A 26,713-nucleotide genomic window follows, 5' to 3' on the forward strand; every position below is an offset into this window, starting at 1 on the left:
AATGCAGTATTTGGTCTTCCATTTGATTTGAGATTCGGCGTTGGCAAAATTAAGGGATGACAAAATGCGTTTTTAGACCATTTGACCTTGACCTTTAACCCAGTGATGATTTAAATTGAGGATGACAAAATGCGTTTTTATACCGTCATTTGACCTTGACCTTTAACCCAGAGGGATTTAAATTGAGGGATGACAAAATGCGTTTTTAGACCATTTGACCTTGACCTTTAACCCAGAGGGATGATTAAAATTGAGGGATGACAAAATGCATTTTTATACCATCATTTGACCTTGACCTTTAACCCAGAGGGATTTAAATTGAGGGATGACAAAATGCGTTTTTAGACCATCATTTGACCTCGACCTTTAACCCAAAGGGATGATTTAAATTGAGGGATGACAAAATGCGTTTTTAGACCATCATTTGACCTCAACCTTTAACCCAGAGGGATGATTTAAATTGAGGGTAAATGCTACTTGCTCTCGGCTATCTAGAGGACAATTTCGTTATGATCGGACAAACCTGTCAAGTTTGTGAAAATTGCTATGTATAATGTATATAATTAGGTCATGACCTTGAAAATTAGGTCAAAGTCAATTCTTTTTACTATTATTGGTATCAATTAATGAATTATATTAATTAGGTATCAATTTTACCATTATTTACATAAATTGTATTACCTACCATTATTGATGCAAAATTCGATTCCAAAAGTCCTTGGACATTGGCAGAAAAAAAACAAACCTAAATGATGGTTTAATACTCTTAGGAGTGCAAGAACTTCACCTTTAACCTGTAGCGGTATGATGTAAATCAAGTGTAAATGCACCTTGCTCTGGACTAGATCTTGAGGACAATTTTGTTCCAGAGAAACGTAAGCCAAGTTATGGTGAAAAATGTAAAAATGTCTATAATTAGGTCATGACCTTAAAATTAGGTCAACGTCAAAAACGCCTCCTGCCCCCAAGCCCTCTCCCTCCCACACTTCTCCCTGCTCTCAAATGTTGTGGTTGTGTGCTTCCCCTTCTCTCCCCATCTTGTCTTCCGCTCCCTGTTTTTGTATATTTTGTTTGTTTGGTTGATTTGTTTGTGAAATAAATGTTAGCTCTTTCACGAGCCTCGATTCAGTATACAAAAAAAAGAAAAAAAAAAGAAGAAAAAAGTGTTAACCCTGTACTCAAAAAGTGTACTTTATATTTCCATTATCGATACAAAATTATTCTGAAAGTCCCTGCCGGCTCCAAGATGCACTTCGGAAATTTGGAGTGCTGAGAGTGCAGGAAGAAGTTTTTTGTTTTTTTTTCTAAATTATGGTTTAGTACTCATGGTACTTGGGATCAAAGAAACTGTGGTACCATTAAATTTTGAGGGTCCGTATTGTAAAAACAAATCCTACAGCAGCAATAAGCCCTTTTCTCAATGCTGTAGGCAGTATCGGAGGCTTACACACACGTGGTGCTTATAAAAATAAAGCAGACAGACATAAATAAGATTTTGTACAAAACAACGCATTTGACACAACAAGCAAGGGAATGAAAGAAGAAAAGAAAGAGAGAAAAAAGAATAAATGGAGAGGAAACGGTAATCTGCAAGTAGGAGGGTTGGGGGTATGTGGGGTTAATTGAGGTAGAAAATACTTCAGGTCAGGAAGGGGAGAGGTGTGACACGAGATGGAAGTGCACCACCCACTGGAGGCCATGAAATGAAGAGTGGGATTGAACTAAGCTCCACAAAGAAAAGTGGAGGTGGGCAACAAGTTTGGATTATGGGAGATTAACCTGACAGAATTTAATGGAGGAACACGTTTCCTGGAGGAATTGGGGAGGGTCAGATTTAAACAACAAAAAACAGGACCACCGACCTTTACACGATGAGCAGCAGGCCTTGTGATAATGCTTCAGCACCGAGATGCCAGTAACATTGAAAGCTTTAGATTACAAAGAGCCCAGGAAAGACAGATGTGATGCTCCAAAACTGGCATTAGAAGGAAAAAGACAAAAGACAGTCCTCAAATTATGTGGAATAAAAAGCGGTGTGGGAGGTAGTTTTAATGATAGGAAATTTGATTTTTAGATCACGAGCTGAAGTTCCCGTTTTAAACACATCTAACATGACATCTAATGCAAGTTAACAATTGGGCCTCACACACCCAACCACCTCACTCAGCTACATGGTATTCATAGAATACTTACCCTGCACAGTCAACTTGGTGTGAGCCAACATGTTTTTGAAGTATTTTTTTTCTTTGACCCAATATGGCTGCCAAGTGAGTGATGACGTCATATATTTACATTCTCTAATATAATCGTGCAAATCATGCTCAATAAATTTCAAACTGATCAGGCTAAGCGTTGTCCCTGTCAAATTACGATGTCATAATTAAGGCACTAATGACATCATTAAAATTTCGTGTCTATCAGATGAACAGTTGCAGAGGAAAAAATTTCATGCTGAGCAGATGAAGTATTACACTTGTCGAATTATGACGTCATAATGAAGGCACCGATGACATCATTAACATATCTTATCCCTCATATGGAGTACTTGACAATGAGCCATGTTTCAATTTTTTCCAATGAGCGGTTTCGGAGATATAGAGGTGTAAAAATTTTCAAGATGGCGTCCATACCACGTGACCTATGACGTCATATTTTTGAATAAAAAACATTTCTAAAGGCGGAGGCGCTCCCTGTGGTTAAAAATTAGTGTCAATCGGACCAATGGCTGCCGATAAAATGAATGTTAAAAATACAGACGCACTTACGCAACTGATCGCCGAACCCTGCTTTTCGCTTCGCGAGCGCAGGGCAATAACCCACAATTCGACATCTGGAACAATAAAACGAGCACTCACAAACCCATTCAAAACAACCTGCACGCTTTGCCACTCTTTTATTCAACTTTTGTACAAGCATTGTTAAAAAACAAATAGCATTTAACTTTATGTCGTTTCTCCCCTTTGTCCAATATGCAATGCCAGAGTTATGTGATGCATTATGCACAACAATGTAGGAGAGTTTTTGGCAAGAAAATGTAAAAAATAAAATAATCAAAAAACAACAACAAAAAAAAAAAAAGGGTGAAAACGGTCATGAGGAATGTCCTGTAGTTATTATTTGTGTAAACGATTCTGTCATACATGAACAAAGTATCAACACTACCTATCGGGTATGCAAAGGCAATCCTTTTATTTCTGTTTGTTTACAATTTAGATCTCGTCCCATACATACCGAACGAATAAGCACGGGGGTCCTTTAATGTGTCGACAATTCCATTTTTGTTACACGACTAAGTAGTTGCTTCTCGGTGACAAATTGCAAGGTGTCCGCGCGCGCTGCTTCGGATCTTGCATGGTGCGAGTCCGGACGCCCGATGTGCCGAGATGGTTCACCGAAGTCCGTCGGTCGTGATACCAGATAATGCGTCAATGCTCTCAACCCATACCCATGGCAATCATGTTTATTCAACTCGTTACATCTTGCTGACCCTCAAAATATTTTCCCCTTTTTCTTGTTCTTTTCCATGGTCCTGATGAAAACAAAAACAAAAAACGACAGACTGGTTAATCAAAAACCGTTTGGAGGATAGAAACCAAGGTACCATTATTTCATGCTACATGAATGGCAGGTTGTACAGGTGACGGCGCCAGACATACTTGCTGTCGAGCTTTTGTTGTTCCAGCACCCGCTGCTGGTATTCCCAAGAGGTTTTCTCCTCCTCGAAGAGCTTGCGTCGCTCCTCCATCTCACGGAACTGCACCTCCAGGTTCCTCTTCATCTGTTCATGGCGTCGTTGGAGCTAACGATGACAAATTGGGACGAGGATACATATTCACGGGGTTGGTTCGCACAGGCAGGAAATAATCAAGTTAGTGTTTTCTTCCCACCCAAATCTTAACAGGCCTTTGGGGATGAGGGTCGGAGTAAGTGACCCATAGAGAAGGATATAATCGAACAAACAAGTGAAGATTTAGACATGCTGTACTTAACTAGGTAATTTATTATAAGACACTATATTGTGAACAAAGCCTGGTGTTGGCTTTAGCGGTTAGGGTGCCGGCTTGGGATCCTAGGATCCTGGGTTCGAATCCCGGTCGATCGCTGAATTAACGCCAGGGGGTTGACTCAGCCTGTCATCCTTCCGAGGTCGGCAAATTGAGTACCAGCCTGCTGGGATGAATGATCCTGATGTGTACCCCAATTGAGAATAGGTACACCGTATCCCTGCGCATAGTAAGAGGCGACTAAGGGTTGGCGTCAGGAAGGGCATCCGGCCATAAAAACATTGCCTCAAAAAGGGAACCATGATCGTCATGGGGCCCGCAAGGCTAACCCGTGCTCTAGTGGGGGGAAATTGCTTTAAAACGATCATTCATATTGTGAACAACAGACAAGTTGTTCAAAGCAGAAGGTACTTTTGTTGCAAGAAGAAAGCAAACAAGACATTCTGAGTTCCACATCACCTGCTCACCTTGATAAAGGATGAGCATACATTTACAATTTCCTCAAGGCCTTCACTTCCTTGTTTAGATGATATAATGTTACACACTTCTTTATTCTTTCCTTTAAGGCAGACCTCCGAAGAGCATTCATCTTAGTGACATTTTGAACCACTCACGGTTTAAAAAAGATGGCTGTTCATGATATCCCTCGTGAGATGTGGATCATTGTTCGCATAACAAGAAATATTCATTTTCAGGTGACATTTCTAACCACTCTACGTTAAACTTGCCCTCACCTCTTGGCCTAAGTAATTCATGCGAAATGTACAAACAGCTGACAATGAAGAACATTATTAAAAAATTGAAAACAAATGGATAAACCTTTTTTAAAGGGGAGGGGGATAGGGGGGGGGGGGGGTGTGGAGGAGGATGGTGGGTCATCATGATTCCAGGACCAACGTGTCATTCCATCTCCTACCTGCGGTCTATTCTACCTCCATTAACCCTACCCAACCCAACAGATTTAGTGCACGGCTATTTTGATCCTTACAGCCGGGTAAACTAAACTGAGTCGTCAAGTCATGGGGAAGTAATGCAAAAATTAAACATCAAAACAACATCCTTGTGTGCTATTCCATTTACTATTGTATCCGATAAGCTGTAAATTTACTATAACAGCCACTGTGAAAGCCATAGTGAGGCAGTGGTTCAGCTTCAAAGTTAATGGGTTGACATATAACAAGGTACTTTGATCTCTTCTGATACTGTTCTCTGGCTTGGGCTATGTCAGCAGCTGTTCCCCATGTCTGTTCAGTGAATGGAACCACTGCATCACGATCGTGTTCTTTATCACCAATCATATGCAGCCTGGTGTTGGCTTAGCGGCTAGGGTGCCGGCTTAGGATCCTAGGATCCTGGGTTCGAATCCCGGTCGATCGCTGAATTAACGCCAGGGGGGTTGACTCAGCCTGTCATCCTTCCGAGGTCGGCTAATTGAGTACCAGTTCACTGGTAATTCCCTGTTTGTCGTTAAAGGCGGCAAAAAGGGTTGGCGGCAGGAGGGCATCCGGCCGTAAAACATTGCTTCAAAAAGGGGACCAAAACAACAACAACCACGGTGCCCGAAAAAGGCCAACCCCTGCTTTGCGGGGGAAAATGGCCTCTAAGGGTGTTTTAAAATTTTTTTTTATGGTGAGCCGCCGTCGTGAAGCTCTGCTCAAAATGACAGAGAGTTCCACAAACGGAGAACGAGAACGGCACACATAAGCACCGTTCACCTCACCTTTTCTTTAGTTTTGACGCATAGCCTCACCATCTTTTTGATGCTCATTCTGAACAAAAATACCATCGTCAACTGAACACGATACTATTATGGCCCACTGTTAAGATGGCCCATATACCTGTGTCATCCACGACCCTATCATGTCACATACATTGCCATTATCCATAGCTTTATTGATTATTATTGATCGATTATTAGGATATTTAATCGCCCGCTTTTGTGCACATTGAGGCTATATCGCGTCAGTGAAGATGAATATGAAAAAAAAAATTCAAACGATAGTCCTCATGGCTTGTCAATCATACATATGAAGTTTCACTTCGATCTCTTAAGCAGTTCTGGAAAATATTTTTTACGTTTTTCGTTTCAATTCACTCATGGCCACCAGACCATGTGACCAATGACATTGGGACAAGAATAAAAGGAAAAAGATGACAAAAAACTGGAGATGAGCATGCAGCATGGCACGTGATACAGTGGACTATTGTTATTTTTACAGGGCCTAAGGCTCACACAGATAACGCAGACACAAGCAGGACTCGACTTCTGTAATGCGAGACAAACTCTGACCTTGGAGCAGGGTGGGGGAAAGGGGGCACTCTAATTTTCTTTCTGCGCTCAGTGGGACATTGGAGGAATAATCAGGTTTGGACATTAATCGATGCTGGTTTAGAGCAATTTTGATGACATTGAATGGTGTACAGAACTTAAACAGTACAAGTATGCTATTCCCTTAAGTTTGACATGCCAGTGGGCCTGGAGCTCAGCTTTAAGTGAGCTTTTCGGATGTTGGCTCAGGGTCATGTCATCAAGGATTGAAGATGTCAAGAGGCCTACGTGCTGATCTGAGGGCATCATGGGGAGTAATGGTGGTAGGAGAGGGGATGGGAGCGCCAATGAACGAAATTCCAATGATGAGGAGCAACTCTCGTCTACGAATTCATCACTCCATGGCATGGAGACCATGGGCACCTAATGGTGGCAGACCCAGAATCGTTAGATGACGAATTGCATGAGCCAAGATCGTACGGCCACATCTCTTATGCTGATGCCTCGTGGAAGGATCACATGTCGGAAAAGCTTAATTTTTTTCTCTCCTCACCTTTGTTTTTCCTCACCTCACCCAATTTCCATTTTTGTACCAGGTTTTGGTAAAGTCCAGTTTTATTCGTTTTGGAAATATTGTCTGCAGATGCGCATGAGACGCAGATGCGCAATGTTTGATCCAATTAATTATAATAATAATAATAATAATAATAATAATAATAGTAAGAAGAAGAAGAAGAAGAAGAATCTGCTATAATAAAATAAAGCAAAAAAGGACAAAACAACATGGTCGGAATACAAACTTCGATCTCAGAATCTTTCAGTTTCTGCTTTTTCTCTTTGACTTTCATCTCAAACACTTGCTCCATCTCGGTCTCCATCTTCTTCATCTTAGCCACGTGTTCCCGTTTCTCCTCCTCCATCTGCGCAAGTGGACTTCTGCAAAAGCACATTTATTTTGCATTCAGTGAAACACATCCATCATCCACCTGCACACAACTGCACCACCAGCACATCCAGCACGACCGCAAGTGGCTTCCGCCGGCGAGGCTGTGTTTTCCAAGCTCTCCAGTCTCCACGCTATTAAAGTTGCGTATTTGTTCCCATTTGTATTTTTGTCAAAACTATTTATATTTTACGGTGTGTGTGCCCACTGAGCGTTTCTGGGAAGATCTTGGTGTGGATCGTGCATACCTGTATATAATCGTCGGTTGTTTCCTGCTGCGTTTTTCAGGCCTGGTCCCTCGAGGCTTTGTTGTCTCCTCTCGGCGGTCAGTCGTTTGTGGTCCATTTACATTCATTCTCATTGTTTTTTCCAGTCTTTCTTTTCACCCCAAACTTCCCCGAACATCGTACCCTTTGTTTAAAGTCTTAATTTAAAAAAATAAAAAATATATATATATGTATATATATATACATATATATATATGTATATTAATTTCCTTTTGTTCGTGTCCGTTCGTTCTTCGACCACGTGTTTCACCCTACCCGTTTTTTTTCCCTCTCCTTCCTTCATAACTCAATCCTCTCCAGCCAAAAGACACCTTTCCAATTCACCATACTCCTTCAACTTTCTCCTTCTTCCTCTGATCCACTTTCACCTGACCTTCAAAAACAACATATTAACGAAGAATTTAATAAGTAGGCCTCTCCTCCCGTACTAACATATTTGCTTATACACCTCTCTGTTCCTTCGTTATCTGCTCTCCTGGCTGTCAATCTCCTATTCTGTTCCTGAACCTGTGCTGGAATCCTAAATCCCCTTGAGGAATCCTTCATGCCCTCATTTAGGGAATTTCCCCAGATAGTTTTCATGGTTTAGTTTTAAAATGTTTAAACTTTCCCCTGAAGTGTTGTATTCCGTTGTATATTATAACACACTTTTCTTCTTCTTCTTTAAAAGGTTGTTTTCGATTTGCTCACCAAATCTCTTCACTTCAAATAAAAATTCAATCTATTGCAGTGCTTCCTTCCTACATTCCCAAAACTCACCTGCATTCCAACCCTCCTCCAACGTTTTCAAACGGACCTCTGACTCGAAAAATCACAAGTAATTCATTTTGACATAAATGTTCGTCTTCCATTAATCGTCCAAACACTTTCTAAAATCCAAACTCTCCCCTCCCCTCCTAAACTCCCCCCTTGCCCCTCCCCTCCTAAACTCCCCCCCTTGCCACTCCACTCCTAAACTCACCCCTCCCCTCCTAATCTCCCCCCTCACCCCTCCCCTCTTCTCCTAAACAAACCCCCTCACCCCTCTCCTCCTAAACTCCCTCCTCACTCCTCCTCTCCTAAACTCCCTCCTCACTCCTCCTCTCCAAAACTCCCCCTCACCTGAACTCCACCTCACCCCACCCCTCCTAAATTCCCTTCTCACCCCTCCCCTTCAACATTTTTTTTCTCCAATTCTCCCCTCTCACCTCTCCTCAAAGTATCCTCCCCACTTCCTCTCACTTCCAACTCTCACCTCCATCTCCTCCAAACTTCCCCCCCCCCCCCCCCGCCTCAAACAACACCTCACTGTACCTCACCCAAACACCATCATCCTTCCCTTTCTCCTAGCTCTTCTGAAATCTCTCACACACTATCAACAGCTCTCCGTACCTCCTCCTCCTCTCCTCATCTTACCCTCCCCACCCCTGTCCAGTATCCGATGCTCCCCCTTCCTCTTCTATATATATAAAGTAGAGTTGGTCCTGATCTATGTATCTATGATCTCTAAGATCTCGAGAACCCGTGGACGGATTTGCGAGCGGAAAGTACTGTTCGACTCGGGATGGTCCCAGGAATGTCACGGAGACATAAACATTTTAAAAATTTCGTGTTTTAAAAATTAGCGTATTATTAGCACTAGCAGAAGAGAGAGGGATTCGAAGGGAGGGAGCGCAGCGCTTCTAGCGCTTCTGACTACAGCACACCTTAAAATTAAAAAAACTTCGGGTTTTAAAATTAGTGTGTTACGCGTAATTAGCGCTAGCAGAAGAGGGAGGGAATCTAAGGGAGGGAGCGCAGTGCTCCCTCCAGCGCTTCTGTTAGCGTAATTAGCGTATTTCGGAACGTTAATTTTTCAACTTCATTATTCGGAATCAGTACGTCCCAGAGAACCTTCGTAACGTTAATTTTTCAACTTCATCCGATTGACATGGGACCAACGGCATGTGACAAAGAGTGAAACATACAGGCTACATTTATTTGACGACAATGAGTTCCGACTTCCGACCTCGGTGGGATGACAGGCTGAGTCAACCCCCCTGGTGTGAAGGGGGAGGAGGAGGGGAGGGGGAAGAGAAGGGGAGGGGAACGAGGGGGAAGGGGATGGGAGGGGGGAGGGGGAGGGGGAAAGGGGGAGGGGGAGGGGGAAGGGGGAGGGGAGGGGGGGAGGGGAAAGGGGGGGAGGGGGAGGGGAGGGGCCCTTCTTCCCCTGGGCACCCCCGCACCCTTCCCTCCCCCCTTCCCCTCCCCCCCTCCCCCCCTTCCCCCTCCCCCCCATTCCCCTCCCCTCCTCTTCCCCCTCCCCTCCTCCTCCCCCGCTTCCCCCTCCCCCCTCCCCCCCGTTCCCCTCCCCTCCTCTTCCCCCTCCCCTCCTCCTCCCACTCCCGTGCAAAGCCGGGTACCTCTGCTAGTCATTAATGGTATGGACCTCGAACATCTGGGGCCTTCGCTCAAACCTGATTGATCTCTCCATACAGGTTGCTTCTGACAAACCAGACATAGGCCCCGTAAAAAAGTATTATCTTATCACCCAATCCAGGCTGGACAAGCGATGAGGGAGGGCGGTTTTTTTTTTTTTTTTTTGCACACACAAAGGATCGAACAGTCATTGAGGTAACTGCGCATGCGCATAAAGTAAAAACTATCTATCTGATGACTTCCGGAGCACGAAAGGAATCATTCGTTGTTATTCAGAAGAAATCGTCCGCTTTTCGAGCAAAAAAGTCCGCTTTTCGATCAAAAAAAGACCGAAGACGATCGAAAAAAATAAATAAATCGGAATTCTACAAAAAGTGATGCACGCGAGGGTGATAAGATAATACTTTTTTTATGGGGCCTAATCTGCTTAACAGAAACTTTCCTCCTTCATGATGTCTCTGATTCCGTAATATCTCTTCCTGGTTACTCCCTCCTCTGGTATGATCGACCTGAGCCTCGTCCTGGTGGTGGGGTTGCTATCTTTATCAAAAACTCTCTTCCTCACTCGCCCTGCACTGCCCTCTCTCCACCTCACCCCCAGGAATACCTTTGGCTACGGCTTCCCCTTCGCTCCCACCTTTTGTTCATGTGTGTTGTACCACCCACCAAACAGTGATGACTTCATCTACATCTCGCTGTCTGATAACATGGACCAACTTCTATCTACTCATCCAAACTCTCTCTTCCTCATATGTGGTGATTTAAACTGTCATCATGCCAGCTGGCTGGGTGTGGATACCTCTCTCACCAGCCATGGCTCCTCAGCAAAGGACTTCTGTGACTCACTGGGACTGACACAATCTGTCAATTTCCTGACCCGGATCTCAGTCAACGGAGCATCTTCTCTTCTAGACCTGGTTATGACAAACTTCCCTGCAAATGTCTGCTGCTGTTCTTCTGCTCCAATCGGCTCATCTGACCATGTGCTTGTTAAAGTGGACATCTCTCTGGCCATTCTCAGAGAGCCTCCTCAGCGTCGACGAGTCTGGCATTTCACTCGGGCCAACTGGCACGGTCTTCAAGCAGCCATCAATCATCTGGACTGGTCTCCCATCTCGACTGCCTCTGACATCAACTCATCATGGGAATTCTTCCACAGTAAATTGCTCTCTCTCATGCACAGATTTATCTCATCTCGTCTTCAGTTGTCATACCCTTCCTCCCGTCCATGGTACACAGAACCTTGTGGTGAGGCAGTTGCCCTGAAACAACTTGCCTTCGCCTCCTGGAAAGCAAATCCAACGGAAGGAAATCTCATTTCCTTTCACAAAGCCCAGAACAAGTGTGTGTCCACCCTCAGGAAAGCCAGGAAACAATATCTCTCGACTCTCAAGACTGAACTCTCAAACCTGTCTCCCTCTTACAAATCCTGGTGGCATCTGGTCAAATCTGTTTCTGGTGTTTGTTCCCCCTCCATCCCCTGCCTCACCTCAAATGGCTACACGGCTGACTCCGCACGTGAAAAAGCTGAATGCCTCAACTCTGTGTTTGCCTCAAAATCTTGTGTCCCAAAGCTGTCTCTCTGTGTACCCACCTTACCCAGTCGATCCCAGCTGCTCCTGGACTCCTCTCCTGACAAGGTGGAGAAGTTTCTGTCAATCCTCAACTGATTCTGCAAATGAAGCAGATGGCATCAGCCCACGGGTCCTAAAATCCTGCTCTGCCGCTCTTTCACACCCTCTCTCTGTGCTATTCACCTTCTCTTTTGCTCAAGGTCATCTGCCTTCAGCTTGGAAATCAGCCAACATCACCGCTTCACACAAAAAGGTGGAAAAACAGATCCTTGCAACGACAGACCAATCAGCCTGCTCCCAATTATCAGCAAAGTCATGGAATCCATCATTGCTTCGGATATCAAATCCTTTCTCTTCTCAAATGGCTTGATCTCTGATCATCAATTTGGATTCAGATCAGGTCATTCTACTCTGGACATGTTGCTTCTGCTGTCTCAACAATGGATGGAGGTCCTCAATGTCGAACAGGAAATTAGAGCTGTCTCCCTTGACATATCACGTGCCTTCGATACGGTCTGGCACCCCGCTCTGCTCACCAAACTCTCCTCCTTTGGTATCCATGGAAATCTCCATGCATGGCTTGCGGACTTCCTCTCTGGTCGTAGTCAACGTGTGGCCCTGAATGGGTTTCTCTCATGTCCCCTTCCTGTTCAGGCTGGAGTTCCCCAAGGCAGTGTTCTGGGCCCTGTGCTTTTTCTGGTCTTCATCAATGATCTCTCTGACTCTCTGGAAAATCCTCTATCTCTTTGCTGATGACGCCAATGTCTGCCGCTCCATTCCTCATACCTCATCCCTCAGATCGGCAGTCTGCAGCCTCTTCACTCTCTGCAGACCTGGACAAAATCACAGACTGATCAAACAAGTGGAACATGTCTTTCAATTCTGACAAATCTCACACTCTCACTTTGTCTCTCTGAAAAGACCGACTGGACAACCCTCCCATCTACTTTCTCAACAATCCTCTCCAAGAAGTTCTGTCACTCAAGCTTTTGGGTCTCATTATATGCCATGATCTTTCCTGGGAAAACTACATTTCCAAGCTGGCCTCCAAAGCCAGTCGCCGACTGGGCATCCTCCGTCGTGTGAAGTCCTTCCTTGGCACACCAGAGCTCCTCACCACATACAAGGCTTTCATCCCCCAGCTCAATGGAATACTGTTCTCTCCCCTCTGGGCTGGTGCTCCTGCCTCACACCTCGCTCAGCTTCACGCTGTTGAAACCAAAGCTTTCAGAATCATTGGAATCTCCCGCAATGAAGCAGATTGTGAGGGCCTTTTACTCACTCATCACAGGCAGGTTTGGTGGTCTTTCTGTCTTCTACAGACTCCTCTCCGGCCTAGCTACCCCAGCTCTGTCTGGGCTCTGCCCCCCAAATATTCCTCCAGGTCGCATAAGATCTGCCAGCAACCCTCTTATGGTTAAACTGCTAAAATCAAGACTTTCTGCTCACCTTCACTCTTTCATTGCTCTTTTCTCCCGCCTCTGGAACAAACTCCCTCACTCTCTTCAATCCCACTCCTCCGTCCAGGTCTTTAAAACAGCTGTTCACCACCATCTCTTATCTTCCCCCATCCAATACATTGATCTTTTCTACCCCCATTAATTCACTCCAGAACCACTTTTTTTTAAATCCCGACTTCTTTCCTGGAAGTCTTAGCAGTGCCCATGTGTTTTTTTACCTCTCCTATCCTACCTGCCCCCCTTCCAATGCCTACTCCCCCCCACCCCCCAAGCCCTCTCCCTCCCACAGATTTCCCGATGTCCCTGTTCCCTACTGTTGTAGTTGTGTGCTTCCCTCTCTCTCCCCATCTTGTCTCCCGCTCCCTTTGTCATGTTTTACGTGTCAGTTTGTTGTGATTAATGTTAGCTCTTACACGAGCCTCGACCATGTATACAAAAAAACAAAAAAAACAACAACACCCAACCTTACAGTCAAACAGTTAAGAAAATCACACCGATTGGTGCTGTGGTGCATCTGCACAATCTCATCTCGTTTCCCTTTGTCCCACTTTTTGTATACACTGACCCTTTGAGACATTTGTTTCATTCTTCCATGAGCCCCGATTCCCAGAAAAAAATACTGCTCAATCATGACATTCGACCTTTGTAGCACAATAAGTTTGGGCGTGGACACTGGTGTTTGCGAAATAACTCGATACACGGCAAACATATTGCTTGGTTCAAAAATTCTTACTGAATATGAGAATAAAATCAAACGCGTTACTTACTTGCCTTCGCTCGAGACAGACCTGAAAAATAACAGGGAAGATCAGTTTATCAAGAAGCGTCGATGAGCAGCATCATTATCGTTGGTGAAATTCCCAATTCGGGATGCGATGTCAGGATGGAGTCATGACACGCAAACATCGAACACGTGGGTGGACAAGCCATCCGGGCATGCTGGTACGACTTACTTGCTGACCGTGCTCTTGGCTTTACTGTTGTCTCCATTGCATGTGACGGCAGCCAGCTTACGGCTTCGGTAGTTCTCATAATGCACGTTGTTAGTCACATCCTTCAAATCCTGCATGTGTGTCCTTTTGGAGAATAAGGAAAAGGGAGCCTGGTTATAAACAAGTCATGGTGGTGCCTTGACAAGAGACATCCACTGGCAGAAGGGACGAGTCATTTCTTTACCTCCGCCACCAAAGGTGGATGGAGGTTATGTTTTCACCCCTCGTCTGTCTGTATAACAAAACAAAATGTTCACTGAGGTATGCTCTCCACTGAGTACCGTTCTAGTTATTTATGCAAATTCTCAGTTTTTTTTCCCATTCTTTAGAAACAATGACAGTCCTTGTGCATTTTGATCATTATCTTGTTTCAGCAAATTATGACAATAAGCATCTTGGGAAGACATTTCTGGGATAGCTTCTGCAGACGTGTCTTTCCCACTCCCCCTGACTTTCCAAAATCTGATAAGCAAATGAAAAATAGCTCCCCACTATGGCCACCGACTCGTGCGTTTCCCTGTTCACTCGTGAATAACACACAATCAAAAGCCCTGAAAACTAGATGGTATTCATAGAATACTTACCCTGCGCAGTCAACTTGTTGTGAGCCAACTCTTCTGTTTTTGAACATTGTTTTTCTTTGATCCAATATGGCTGCCAGACCACGTGAGCGATGACATCATAAATTTATATTCTCTAATATAATTGTTGCATAGATCACGCTCAATACATTTCAAACTGATCAGACGAAGCGTTGTCCCTGTCGAATTATGACGTCATAATTATGGCACCAATGACGTCATCGTTAACAACACCTATTCCCCATATGGAGTTCTTTACAATGAGCCATGTTTCAATATTTTCCATGCAGCGGTTTTGGAGATATAGAGGTGCAACACTTTTCGGTTTTTCCAAGATGGCGCCTGTACCACATGACCTATGACGTCATGATTATCATTAAAATATTTTAAAGGAGGAGGTTAGCGCTACTATGGTGAAAATTTCGTGTCCATCGGTCTAACAGTTGCAGAGGAATTTTTTTTATTCATACTGATCAGATCAAGCATTGTACTTGTCGAATTATGACGTCATAATTAAGGCACCGATGACATCACCATCAACACATTTTATTCCCCTTGGTGAGTACTTGACAATGAGCCATGTTTCTATTTCTTCCATTCAGTGGTTTGGGAGATATAGAGGTGCAACGTTTTTCCAAGATGACGTCCGTACCACGTGACCTATGACGTCATAATTAAGAATAAAAAATTCTACAGGCGGAGGTGCTTCTATGGTAAAATGTCGTGTCAATCGGACCAACGGTTGCCGACAAAATAATTTTTTTAAATGCAGACACGTACAGCACACACACGTACGCACCTGAATGGTTAACCCTGCTTTTCGCTTCGCGAGCGCAGGGTAATAATGTCCATCATCTCTAAAAAGGTCAGGAAACAGGCCTCGCTCCCTCTGTTGCCCCAAAACAGGATTGTGGCATCTCAATTTCAAAAGTTTCCTCTCTAATCTCACATCTTCAACCTTCTGAGATACCTACCGATGTCCAGCCCAAGTAGGATGCATGCATTTCTCCAATGTGCACAAAACTGAAATGCTATTTTAGATTATTCTTTTATTCAATAATAGATACTCAGTTTATCAACATTTTGTTCGAAACATATAACTTTATAAGAGCATCTTTTGAAAACTTCAAAACCATTTGCACGACGTTCCAGAAAACCTCTCCAGTCTTCGAACCGCATGAAACCCGATGACCAAAGCAGGGAAGGATAGTAACATTTTCAAGGTGGATTCAGGAAGAATGACACGAGATGGGAACATGATAGAGCATGGGGACAAAGTTACCATATGGAGAGAGACAAATAAATAACAACATACAAATCAGGCGTACAACAGAGCAAGTAATGTTGGAAAATAACGCTTTAAAGCAAAGTTATTGCCAGAGAAGACATTGCAGAAAGTAAAAGATGGAAGTGGTGGAGTGGGTGGCAAGAAATGGGAATTGTTTGCTTGTATGAGGGCATGTTTTAAAGTAATGCCTACTATCTTTTTTCTGCAAAATATGTAAAGATATTCGTCGAATGAAACAAAGTGCAGTCCACACATCAATTGTTCCCGCTACTGGGTGCAAAAGTTTTGTGATTCTGACAATACATGTCTCATTGCTACGTTAGTAAAGATGACAGGGAAGCACGCCATTGCCAGTAATGTGAAGCGTGAAGCGCTGAAGATGAGTCGGGATGACAGACTGGAGATGAGATGAATGGAGACAAGACTTGGGATGAGTAACTGGAGATGAGATGAATGGAGATAAGAGTTGGGATGAGCAACTGGAGATGAGATGAATGGAGATGAGAGTCGGGGTGACCGACTGGAGATGAGATGAATGGAGATGAGAGTCGGGGTGACCGACTGGAGATGAGATGAATGGAGATGAGAGTCGGGGTGACCGACTGGAGATGAGATGAATGGAGATGAGAGTCGGGGTGACCGACTGGAGATGAGATGAATGGAGATGAGAGTCGGGGTGACCGACTGGAGATGAGATGAATGGAGACAAGAGTTGGGATGAGTAACTGGAGATGAGATGAGAGGAGACGAGAGTTGGGATGACTGAATGGAGATGATGAGATGACTTGAGATGAGAGTTGGGTGCACCGCTATTACGATCCTGAAAGCAAGACACGGTCAACAGAGTACTACCACAAAAGATTACCAACCCTCACTTGGCTCCATCAGATTTTCATCTCTTACCCAAACACCTTTGTGGAGAACATTTTTCTTCTGACGATAGAGGCCAGTGCGAAGCGCTGGCCAAGTCAGGCCGACGCACAGTTCCATCGTGACGGCATCACAAAACTACTTGAACGTTGGTAGAAATGTTTGGACCAACAAACAAGCAACAGGCATTTTAAGGCCATTTTCCCTGCTAGAGCGTTAATAAAATGTTTGGACCGCAGGGGTGATTATGTTGCGAAATAAATGTTCGTATCTGTCTTTGTTTCATTTAAATATCTTTACCTGTTTTTTTTTTGTATACAAGATTGAGGCTCGTGTAAGAGCTAACATCAGTCCCCCAAAAAAAAAAACGGACACAAAACATACAACTAGAACGGGCACTCGGTAGAGCGCATACCTTCGCCGCAGCTACTGTTCTGTACTTGGCATGGGAGTGTAGGGAACAGAACAACAAAAATACGATTTTGACCTTTTCGTGACCTTGACCTTGACCTTTGACCCGATTGCTCCCAAAATCTAATCAAATGTGTCCCGTATAATAACCAATCATCCCACCAAATTTCATGCAATTCGGTTGAATACTTTTTGAGTTATGCGAATAACATACACACACACACACACACAGACATACAAATAAATACACAGCGATCAAAACATAACCTTCCGCTTTTGCGAAGGTAATAAAGGGAGCGAGAGACAATATGGGGAGAGAGAGGGAAGCACACAAATACAACAGCAGAGAATCGGTGGGAGGGAGAAGGCTTGGGGGGAGGAGGCACGGGAAGGCGGGTGGGGTGGGGGAAGAGGTATAAAACACATGGACACTGCTAGGACTTCCAGGAAAGAAAGAAGTCAGGATTTCAAAAAAAAAAGTGGATCTGGGGGTGAATGAATGGGGGTAGAAGAGATCAAGATTTTGGATGGGGGAAGATAAGAGATGGTGGTGAACAGCTGTTTTAAAGACCTGGAGGGAGGAGTGGGATTGAAGAGAGTGAGGGAGTTTGGTCCAGAGGCGGGAGAAAAGATGAATGAAGGAGTGAAGGTGAGCAGAGTGAGAGGTGGGAGTAAAGAGGAATGAAGGAGTTTAGGTGAATAGAGAGTCTTGATTTTGGCAGTTTCACTAGAAGAGGGTTGCTGGCACATCTTGTGCGACCTGTAGGAATATTGGGGGGGACAGAGCACAGAGAGAGCTGGGGGAGCAAGGCCGGAGAGGAGTCGGTAGAATACAAAGACCACCAACCTGCCTGCGGTGAGTGGGTGAAAGGCCCTCGGAGTTAGCTTCATCACGGGAGAAGAAAAGGAAGTTCTTTCTTCTTTTGTTAAAAAAAAAAAAGAAGGATATCAGGCCTTACTTTTCAGCACGAGCTCCTATAAACACATCTTGAGGGCTTTGTTTACTAGTGAGTTTCTTCCACTCCTGTTCATGGTTAAACTCAATTGTTTTGAGTTTTAAAAAACGTGTCTGAAACAATGTCCTGCTCTCCTGGTGAGCAATGGCATACTTGGTGAGGAAAACATGGCTTTTCACTCCCTCCGCCACCCTACTCCCTCCTTACAAATCCTCTGACCTCTTCACTCTCAGGAAGATAAGTGTAAACACCATTTCACTGAATTACAACAGATAAAGCAATTGAGCTATAAACACCATAAGCCTTGCAGGGGTCAGGGCATCCAAGAATGGACACCGACAGAAGAGTTTGATGAAAGTGAAGACATCGGCCCATGTACAGGTTGATGTGCGTCTCCTACACTCACCGGATGAGCATATTACGAAGAATGGTGAAGTCGCAGTGTTCACCGTTTTCCACTGCAAAGACAAAAGGCATTAGAAAACAAACAAGTTTTTGAGAATCATTATTTAAACACATTCTGCGCAAACCCTCGAAGGAAGAAATGGAAACGAGTCTCGTACAAAAAACAAAAACTACGGAGTGCTCAGACAAGAATAAACACTGGCGTTTCACAGGTAAGGAAGCAATTCTTGTTGGCGAATGCATATCAGACATTTCCGAAAACAGCCCTTGTGAGTTGTATCATTTACTGAGGCGTGGCTGTGCCGATGACCCGGTGCCAATGACCCGGTGCCAATGACCCGGTGCCAATGACCCGGTGCCAATGACCCAGTGCCGATGACCCAGTGCCGATGACCCAGTGCCAATGACCCAGTGCCAATGACCCAGTGCCGATGACCCAGTGCCGCTGCACGTTTCACGCAGGAACTTTTCATTCATTCAGGGTCCCGGCAATAACTCACCGACTCTTCGGGAAGGACACCGCAGGATCTTTAACGCCCAACTAAGTAATTCCGGCAAACAGGATAACGGTTCAACGTCCATCCGAGGGACGGCGCACACACATTGATGAATTACCCTGCATGTGGAACACCAGGATGACAGTTTATACCTGGGTTGGGATTCAAACTCGGGCCTAACAACTCAGAGGCGAGTTTGTGTGTACCTCCACCTCAAAGCATTGTTCGAGTTACAATCAACTTGAGATGTGAGCGTCGATGCGTTTCCATTATTGTGCTTTGCAGTTCTTTGTTAGCTTCAAGTGGATCATCGTAAAAGTGGGATAGGCTCTTGTACAATCAGGATTGTGTTATTATTTGACTTTTGCATACTGAAGATGTTAGTGATGAGGAAATGTACCACTACCTAAAAGGGTTGCGGTGAGCAGTGTATGGGCATACATAAGGCGATCATCAAAATGCTACGAGACTGCGGACTAAAAACGTATAGAATCGATGGCCTGTAGATGGCAGAAGCGCACCAATTTAAACAGGAACTAATGTTGAGTTTGTGTGTGCCAATGTTAATTTTCATATCCAAGTATATATCATTCCTATACAAAGGTCAAAGTTCAGGGAAAAGCCGAGTAACAGTTGGTGGAAGATCAGCAAAGCGACAGCAGGACAAGAGGGAATGGGCAGAGCTGAATCTGTTTGTAGTGTTCAAGTTGGTGAAATATAAACAATTTATGGCAATTCACGGAACTGGATATAAAAGGATTTCCAAAAACTTCTATATGGACATGTCATATGACTTATAGTGGGATAGTGCATATGAATATAAAAAACAGCAAGTAGAACAGCACTTGGTGGAGCGCATACCTCCGACAGGCTGAACAGTTTACGTTTTGTATCTACTGAATCCGGATCAAATTTGGCCGGATCTGAATCCGGACATGAACCAAAATCGAATCGGCTTGTTCTCGTCACCTGACTAACTCATCCACCAATTTCGTCATAATCCATCCACAACTTTTTGAAATACCATCCTATATATCGTTTTTGGCCCCATCTCTCAATGGTGAAGAATCACTTAAAAATCCTCTGATCCGGATCTGGACCTTCACCAAAATTAAACCGATTAGTCCTTGTCGCACACACCCAACCTGGCCAACAAGTTTCGCCGAATCCGTCCATAACATTTTGAGATATCCTGCTTAGACAGACAGACAAACAGATACGGCGGGTAAAAACAACGTCCACCTTTGGTGGTGGAGGTAACGTTGCCTAAAATAACATTGCGATGCAAATATAGAAATGCATTGGTGAGAGCAAGTACATAATGTATAACGACCTCATACAGATCTCACGTAAAGTCACTATAAACACCAGCAGAGCTAAACAAGGTATCTGGGAATGATTGGAACTGCTCAAGAACACGACCAACAAGGAGGGCTGGAGTGAGAAACAGAATCAGGGATCAGTGGGGCGGTTACCTATTGCTCTGCAACCTGTAAGGGCGGTTGATCAAACGTACCGCCACAATCAAAACAAATCTCGAATTTTATGATCCAGGAAGTTTCTATAGCACAAGAGTGCGACTCCATCATCCACCAGACCACAAATTCTTCAATTTGCGCACCTGGGGCGGCACCTCTCCCGCAGGCTGCCCAACTGGTATAGTATGGCTTTCATCCTTGCCGTGTAGAGCACAAGTCACCGTATCGATCTTCCTTTCTTGTATTTGATGCCACAAAAAGCCAGAAGTTTGGTCAAAAAACAAAGTGGTGCCCTGGAAACACAGCCTGCCTTTGTATACCTTCACACAGTGTGAGGCTTCTCCGCCACAGCGAACCCACTGTAACGCGACTCGAAAGCGCTGCTACAGAAACATCACAGTGCAATCTGTGTTTACACAAGAGGCGTCTACGAACTACATATGCATAGGAGAAGGTGGTGGGGGAAGAAGTGGGCGTCATTCTGAACCCCCACGTGAGCCAGCAAAAAGCCGGCCCAAATCGACTCGGAAGAGAAGGGCAATGGTAAAGAAGAACAGCCAAGTCAGTCGGTGATCCATATTGGCAGTGAGAACGTCACAGACAGCATGGATAAGCCTGGCAAAGCGGAAAAAGGTGAAGTTGAGGGATTGATTTTAGGTGTACAGACGTGGGGCGATGGAGTAGTGGAGGAAAGGGAGGACTTGCAGGAGTTGGTTTTAAATTTTTCTCTGCAAGGTCAAGGCTCCAGCGGAATTGTGAAAAAGCATGTTGTAGCGTCATTATGACGTTTTGTTGTCGATTCATTATCTCTGAGCTATCCTGAATCAGAATCAGACGGGTGCCACACTGGCACCCTTGAGGAATTTTTTTTAGAGGCAAAAAACAAAATGGCCGCCACTGATTTCCGATGAATTTTGTTTTGTGTAAAATCTTCACTTCTAATGTACTTAGAAACACAATTTTGGTGACTATTATTATGTTTTCAAGGTCAAAGATTCCAATAATGATATAATTAAAGTTGTATATATAACACATGTATCATACTTTGAAGATGGCATCCACCGATAACGATACAATTCAGATAAAGTCATCGATTTTGCCTTTTTATATGTTTTTGTATTATGAGTTTTGGGTCCCAAGGTCCCCCAGAACTCTACCAGCCTCAACCTTAGATGCCGGATCAATTTCTTTCCTTTTTGTTCCAGGTTGCTGTCATTAACTTTGTAAATAATCATTTCAATAGTGATTGCGTATGCATAAAGTAACTATTCGTTCTTTTCTTTTTAGGTGACGTGACAACAGTAGACTATGGCTTCTTCTGAAGAGAGTACATTCTGTTTCTTTAACTGCTCTAATGCTTCTAAGACATTACTAACTGCTGGTAGAACTAGAATAGAAAAAAATCATGAAAAGTAATATACGTAGAGGTGATTTGCTTCATGAAAAACTAACCGATTCTCAGTCTATTCTGTGCCACAAAAGCTGTGTATCCACATATACATCCGAACAGCATATAAAGAGGCATGAAAAATGAGACGAGCAAGAGGATCCTCCACCAAAGAAAACACGACGTTCTCATACATGTGAATTTGATTTCAAAAAGCACTGTATCTTCTGTAGAAATCGATGTGAACAGCTTGATCCTCGAAATCCACAGCGATGGAGAAAAGTGATAAAATGTAGAACAGTCGATCGAGGAAAGAATCAGATGCCATTTGTGCTAAGGATTCTGACTGTTTGCGACCAACGCAATGACATACAAGCTGATGATGTACGCCTCCGAGTCCAGGGGGCATTCTCCGACTTGCATGCTGCTGCTGATGCCCAATATCATCTTGATTGCTATAATTCCTTCATGTCACCAAGAGCTATACAAACTGCCACTAAAAAGAAAAGCACCTCTACAGATGTTGACACAGCCTTCTTGCACGTCGTCGAGGAGATGGAAAAAGATAAGTGTAAACTTTGGAATTCTGTGGAGCTTAAAGACATGTCAATTCATTTGGTGGTGATAAGCAGTTACGGCGTCATCTTGTCGAATGTGTAACAGCACATTTTGGATCAGAACTCATAAAGTTGTCAGGAAATGGGTACGCTAGTCTACTAGTCTTCAAGGGACATGCACCAAACATCTTGAGAGCAGTGGAGGACACAGACAAAGGAACTCCAGATGTGAAACACATTGTGAAGTGTATCATTCAGGAAACCAAAAATTACCTGATTTTCGACAGGTACATCAAATGCAGCACAAAGCAAATGACAAGATCCAGTCGTGCAGGTCATGATGCAAGTCAAAAACATCAGCTCAACTTACACACAACACTTCCTGCGCAAAAAGTAGTCCTCAATGTAGCCTACAACAAAATACAACTGATCGATGTGTTATGTCAGTATCTAATGACCCACATTCAGAACAACCAGAACAAACTGGTTATCACCGGAAAAGACCCAACACCAGTACAAATATGGAACAATTCCATTCTCGGGAGACGGGATCTGAAAACACAACATGAAGAAGCAGATGTCATCATCATCCATCATTTAGTCCAAATAGTGTCAGGTATCAGTGAGGACTCGCACATCAAAGTTGTCTGCGACGATACAGATGTCTTTGTCCTGCTGCTTCATTTGTACCTCAAGGAAAAGATGACTGTGAATGTCAGCATGGAGAGTCCATGTGCTGGGAGGGCCAACATAGACATACGGCAGACAGCACTGAGACACAAAAGTATCGCAGAATATCTACCTGCTGTACATGCTCTGACCGGATGCGATACTGTTTCGTATTTATTTGGCATTGGAAAGGCCACAGCATTGAAGGTTCTAATGAGAGCACATCACCTCACCTTACTTGATCGGATGAAAGCAGACAAGGAAAAGATGATATCTGAAGCAACTACTTTTATTGCTGCCTGTTATGGTTCCAAAGTGGAAGGTGATATGGCCACACACCAGTATCATTTGTGTAAGTCAAAGATGGCCAACTCTAAGATTACATCTGCTCCAAAATTAAAGTCGTTGCCCGCATCACATGACGCCTTTGTTCAGCATGTACAACGTGCTCATTATCAAGTATTGATATGGAAATCAGCCACTCAGCCAGACGGAACACTGGCCACCGGAACATTTACTGGACTGATTCAGTGAAGAAAACATTGGGGGTTGCGAAGTTGGGCAGCTTGCGTCAGAAGACCCTCTTCAATTATGGTCTCAGCGAACCGAGTGCAGTTGCTGTGGATCCCCTCAAAGGGTTTGTGTACTGGTCAGACTGGGGAGTTAAGGCAAAGATTGAAAAGGCTGGCATGAACGGCATTGGGCGCCAGACTTTGGTATCTTCAGATATCGAGTGGCCAAATGGCATCACACCTGAACTGTTGAACGAGCGCCTGTACTGGGCAGACTCAAAGTTGCACTCACTGTCCAGTGTGGACCTAGATGGTGGGGATCGACGAACTGTGGTACACTCCTCCAGCCACGTTCAGCACCCCTTCGCCATTGCTATTTTCGAGGACATGGTCTTCTGGCTCGATGGGCAGAGCGAGGCGATCTTCAAGGCGAACAAGTTTACTGGGCAAGGCTTACAGCCTGTTGTGCAACACTTGAAGAGTGCACAGGACCTGCTGGTGTATCACCAACTGCTCCAGCCCGTAGGCACAGATTGGTGTTCAAATGCTGGGTTGGCGAATGGTGGCTGTGAGGTCCTTTGCTTGCCAGCTCCACAGATCACAGCCCGATCGGCTAAGTACACCTGTGTTTGTCCTGACGGTGCACAGTTGCATATTGACGGCCTACGCTGCCAGCCAGGACCTGTCTCTTCATTCCAGTTGCCAAATTATCTTGAATCTCCAAGCCACAAGGAGCGAATCGTAATCCAAACGAGTACACACAGCCATGTCGCTGACTTCCTTCCTAAAGCCGACCCAGCAGGTACAAGTGGCTACATCACAAGCTTCTGCGCACTCTGGAACAACGATTCTGTCCGTTTTGCTTCCAATCACGTTGCTAACCATGCTGGCATTCGGTGCTTTGCTGTTCTGGCGGAACTGGCGCCGGCGTAACCGCAAGAGCATCAACTTTGTGAACCCGGTGTATCGCAAGACCACTGCTGAAGATGAGCTTTCGATCGGTACAGGAGCATATCCAAAGAATATCTACGAACCAATCACCCAGGTGAACACAGAGTTCGACGAGTGATCGTCCTTACATCCGACTATCCAGACACTCCTCGCTGTCAATCCATCCTCCGATACCACTCCGAAGCTTGCACTTTGTCCCAAGGGCTGGATTTCTTTCGATATTTATGAAACTGCTGCCACAGGCACTTAACGCTTTACTCCATCACAATTTGATGTATCTATGGGTTTATGATTGGACACTTGTAGGCCGGAGACCCATTTGCTTACATGGGCTAAGCTATCACCGAGTGGTAGACTGGTTCTTTCAAAAGTCCTGCACTGACATAAGCTGGTTATTTTGCAAAAGGACTTCATTGTAGACATTACCGTTTTTGTCGTTGGATTTATCTCTTTTTTTTTTTTTGTCTGTATATGCATGTCTGTGTGTCCGGTTTATGTAAGTTCCTCTCATTGGAAATCTTCTTTGAAGGTGGGCTATCGATCACTCCATGACCTCCGCGCGGTGCTTTGTGGATAACAATTTTATGAAGGCACATTCCGATTTTTAAAACGACATAAAAATTATTCACATCAATTACCTAAAAGTGGAAGCCTGGTGTTGGCTTAGCGGTTAGGGTGCAGGCTTGGGATCCTAGGATCCTGGGTTCGAATCCTGGTCGATCGCTGAATTAACGCCAAGGGGGGTTGACTCAGCCTGTCATCCTTCCGAGGTCGGCAAATTGAGTACCAGTTCACTGGTAATTCCCTGTGTTTCGCAAGAGGCGACTAACAGGGTTGGCGGCAGGAGGGGCATCCGGCCATAAAACATTGCTTCAAAAAGGGGACCACGGTGCCCGAAAAAGGCTAACCCCTGCTCTGCAGGGAAAAATGGCCTCTAAAGGTGGTTCCACTCAGCCAGACCCTCCAAACCTGGACCCCATTCAGTACGGATGGCAAGAAGGTGAGGACGGTGCGACTTTGTGTCCAACCACACTCCCACCTGATGTGTCTGCTGCACCGGTCACCATTCTGCAGCTGATTAAGTGTGGATGCTCCACCAGTCGGCCCTGTTCTACAGGGAAGTGTGGTTGTGTGGTAGCACAGATGTCATGTTCGATATTTTGCAGTTGCAGTGGTGAATCATACTGCTGTAACGAACAGACAAGGGCAGTAGCTGCTTATCAGGACGAAGATGATGAAGATTGAACATTGTGTAAAACATTAATAAGGATGCATGTTGCTCCAAAACAAAGTTATTATTTGTCAGTCTGAAAATAAAAGTAAATTTCAAAATCATAAACTTGTTTTGTCCACTTTTTGTTTGAATTGTTATGTTTATTTACAACGCAAGTTTTACTAGACAAAATCCATTGTCATTGTCAACTGTCCACATGTATCCAAATATATTTGTGTAAAAAGCACAATCCAATATAATAACCAATGCATTAATAATTGCAAATAAGTTACTTCAGCTGTCATAAATACATATTTGGTTGTGACTGTTATTGTATTAATATTTGAAGGTTCATCAAATTCAATTTCTAACTAGAAGTTATCAATGGAACTGCAAAATAGCCTTTTTATATAGGGAAATGGTGGCCATCTTGAAAATATGATACAGGATTAATATATACACCTTTAATCTTATCATTATCGGATTCCTTGACAATGAAAACATAGAAGTAGACACCAAAATTGTGTTTATAAGTGCATTAGAAGTGAAGATATTGGCAAAAACAGAATTTATTGGAAAGTCGAGGCGGCCATTTTGTTTTTCGCCTCAAAAAAAAATTCCTCAAAGGTGCCAGTGTGGCACCCGGCTGATTATGCTTCAGGATAGGTCAGAGATGGTGAATCAACCAAAAAACTTCATAATGACGCTCAAGCACGCTTTGCCATGAAATGCCTGTTTGGCATCTGGACTATCATGGAAGAGCAAGTGACAGAGGGTATGAACTGGCAGTTGGGCAGTGGGGAACTCATGATCATGATCAGGAAGGCAAAGAAAAAAGAGAAGATAGTTGAAGGAATGGAACATGGCAACCTGCATGTAAGAAGGTTGGGATCGAGAAGGAATCATGGGGGTAATGAAGTTAGAGGGTAAGGATGGGGAATGACAAGATGGTGGTGCACTTCCTGTATGAAGGGCTGGAGGTAAGAGTGGGCTGGCACATCCTCTCGATTCT

General features: G+C 44.2%; 2 protein-coding genes across 5 annotated transcripts in view; one reads left to right on the plus strand and one right to left on the minus strand.

Moving 5' to 3' along the window:
* Positions 1-2,876: 2,876 nt before the first annotated feature.
* The window catches only part of SEPTIN7 (septin 7), a 158,693-nt gene continuing 134,856 nt past the window's right edge, over positions 2,877-26,713 (minus strand). For 2 of the 4 annotated variants that reach the window (XM_068108749.2, XM_068108750.2), the window contains exons 9-14: positions 18,439-18,490; positions 13,888-14,010; positions 13,702-13,722; positions 7,074-7,209; positions 3,657-3,799; positions 2,877-3,529 (exon numbers count right to left, since the gene is read on the minus strand). In XM_068108749.2, coding sequence (XP_067964850.2) covers positions 3,490-3,529; positions 3,657-3,799; positions 7,074-7,209; positions 13,702-13,722; positions 13,888-14,010; positions 18,439-18,490 — 515 coding nt within the window. In that variant the 3' untranslated portion in view covers positions 2,877-3,489. The remainder of the gene's footprint in view (positions 3,530-3,656; positions 3,800-7,073; positions 7,210-13,701; positions 13,723-13,887; positions 14,011-18,438; positions 18,491-26,713) is intronic. The other 2 variants (XM_068108751.2, XM_078772973.1) reach the window with 1 other exon arrangement.
* LOC144890969 (very low-density lipoprotein receptor-like) lies at positions 21,608-24,606 on the plus strand. Its single transcript, XM_078772852.1, has 2 exons — positions 21,608-24,221; positions 24,337-24,606. Exons 1-2 carry the CDS (start codon positions 23,493-23,495, stop codon positions 24,604-24,606), a joined length of 999 nt encoding a protein of 332 aa, XP_078628978.1. The 5' UTR covers positions 21,608-23,492.

The sequence above is a fragment of the Myxine glutinosa genome, chromosome 2, assembly GCF_964187855.1.
Source record: "Myxine glutinosa chromosome 2, kmMyxGlut1.1, whole genome shotgun sequence".
Lineage (NCBI taxonomy): Eukaryota > Metazoa > Chordata > Myxini > Myxiniformes > Myxinidae > Myxine > Myxine glutinosa.

Coding starts and splice junctions, on each gene's coding strand:
- LOC144890969 (XM_078772852.1), top strand. CDS start 23,493: ATGGAAATCAGCCACTCAGCCAGACGGAACACTGGCCACCGGAACATT. Junction 24,222..24,336: donor TACGCTGCCAGCCAGGACCT/GTCTCTTCATTC, acceptor AAGCCGACCCAG/CAGGTACAAGTGGCTACATC.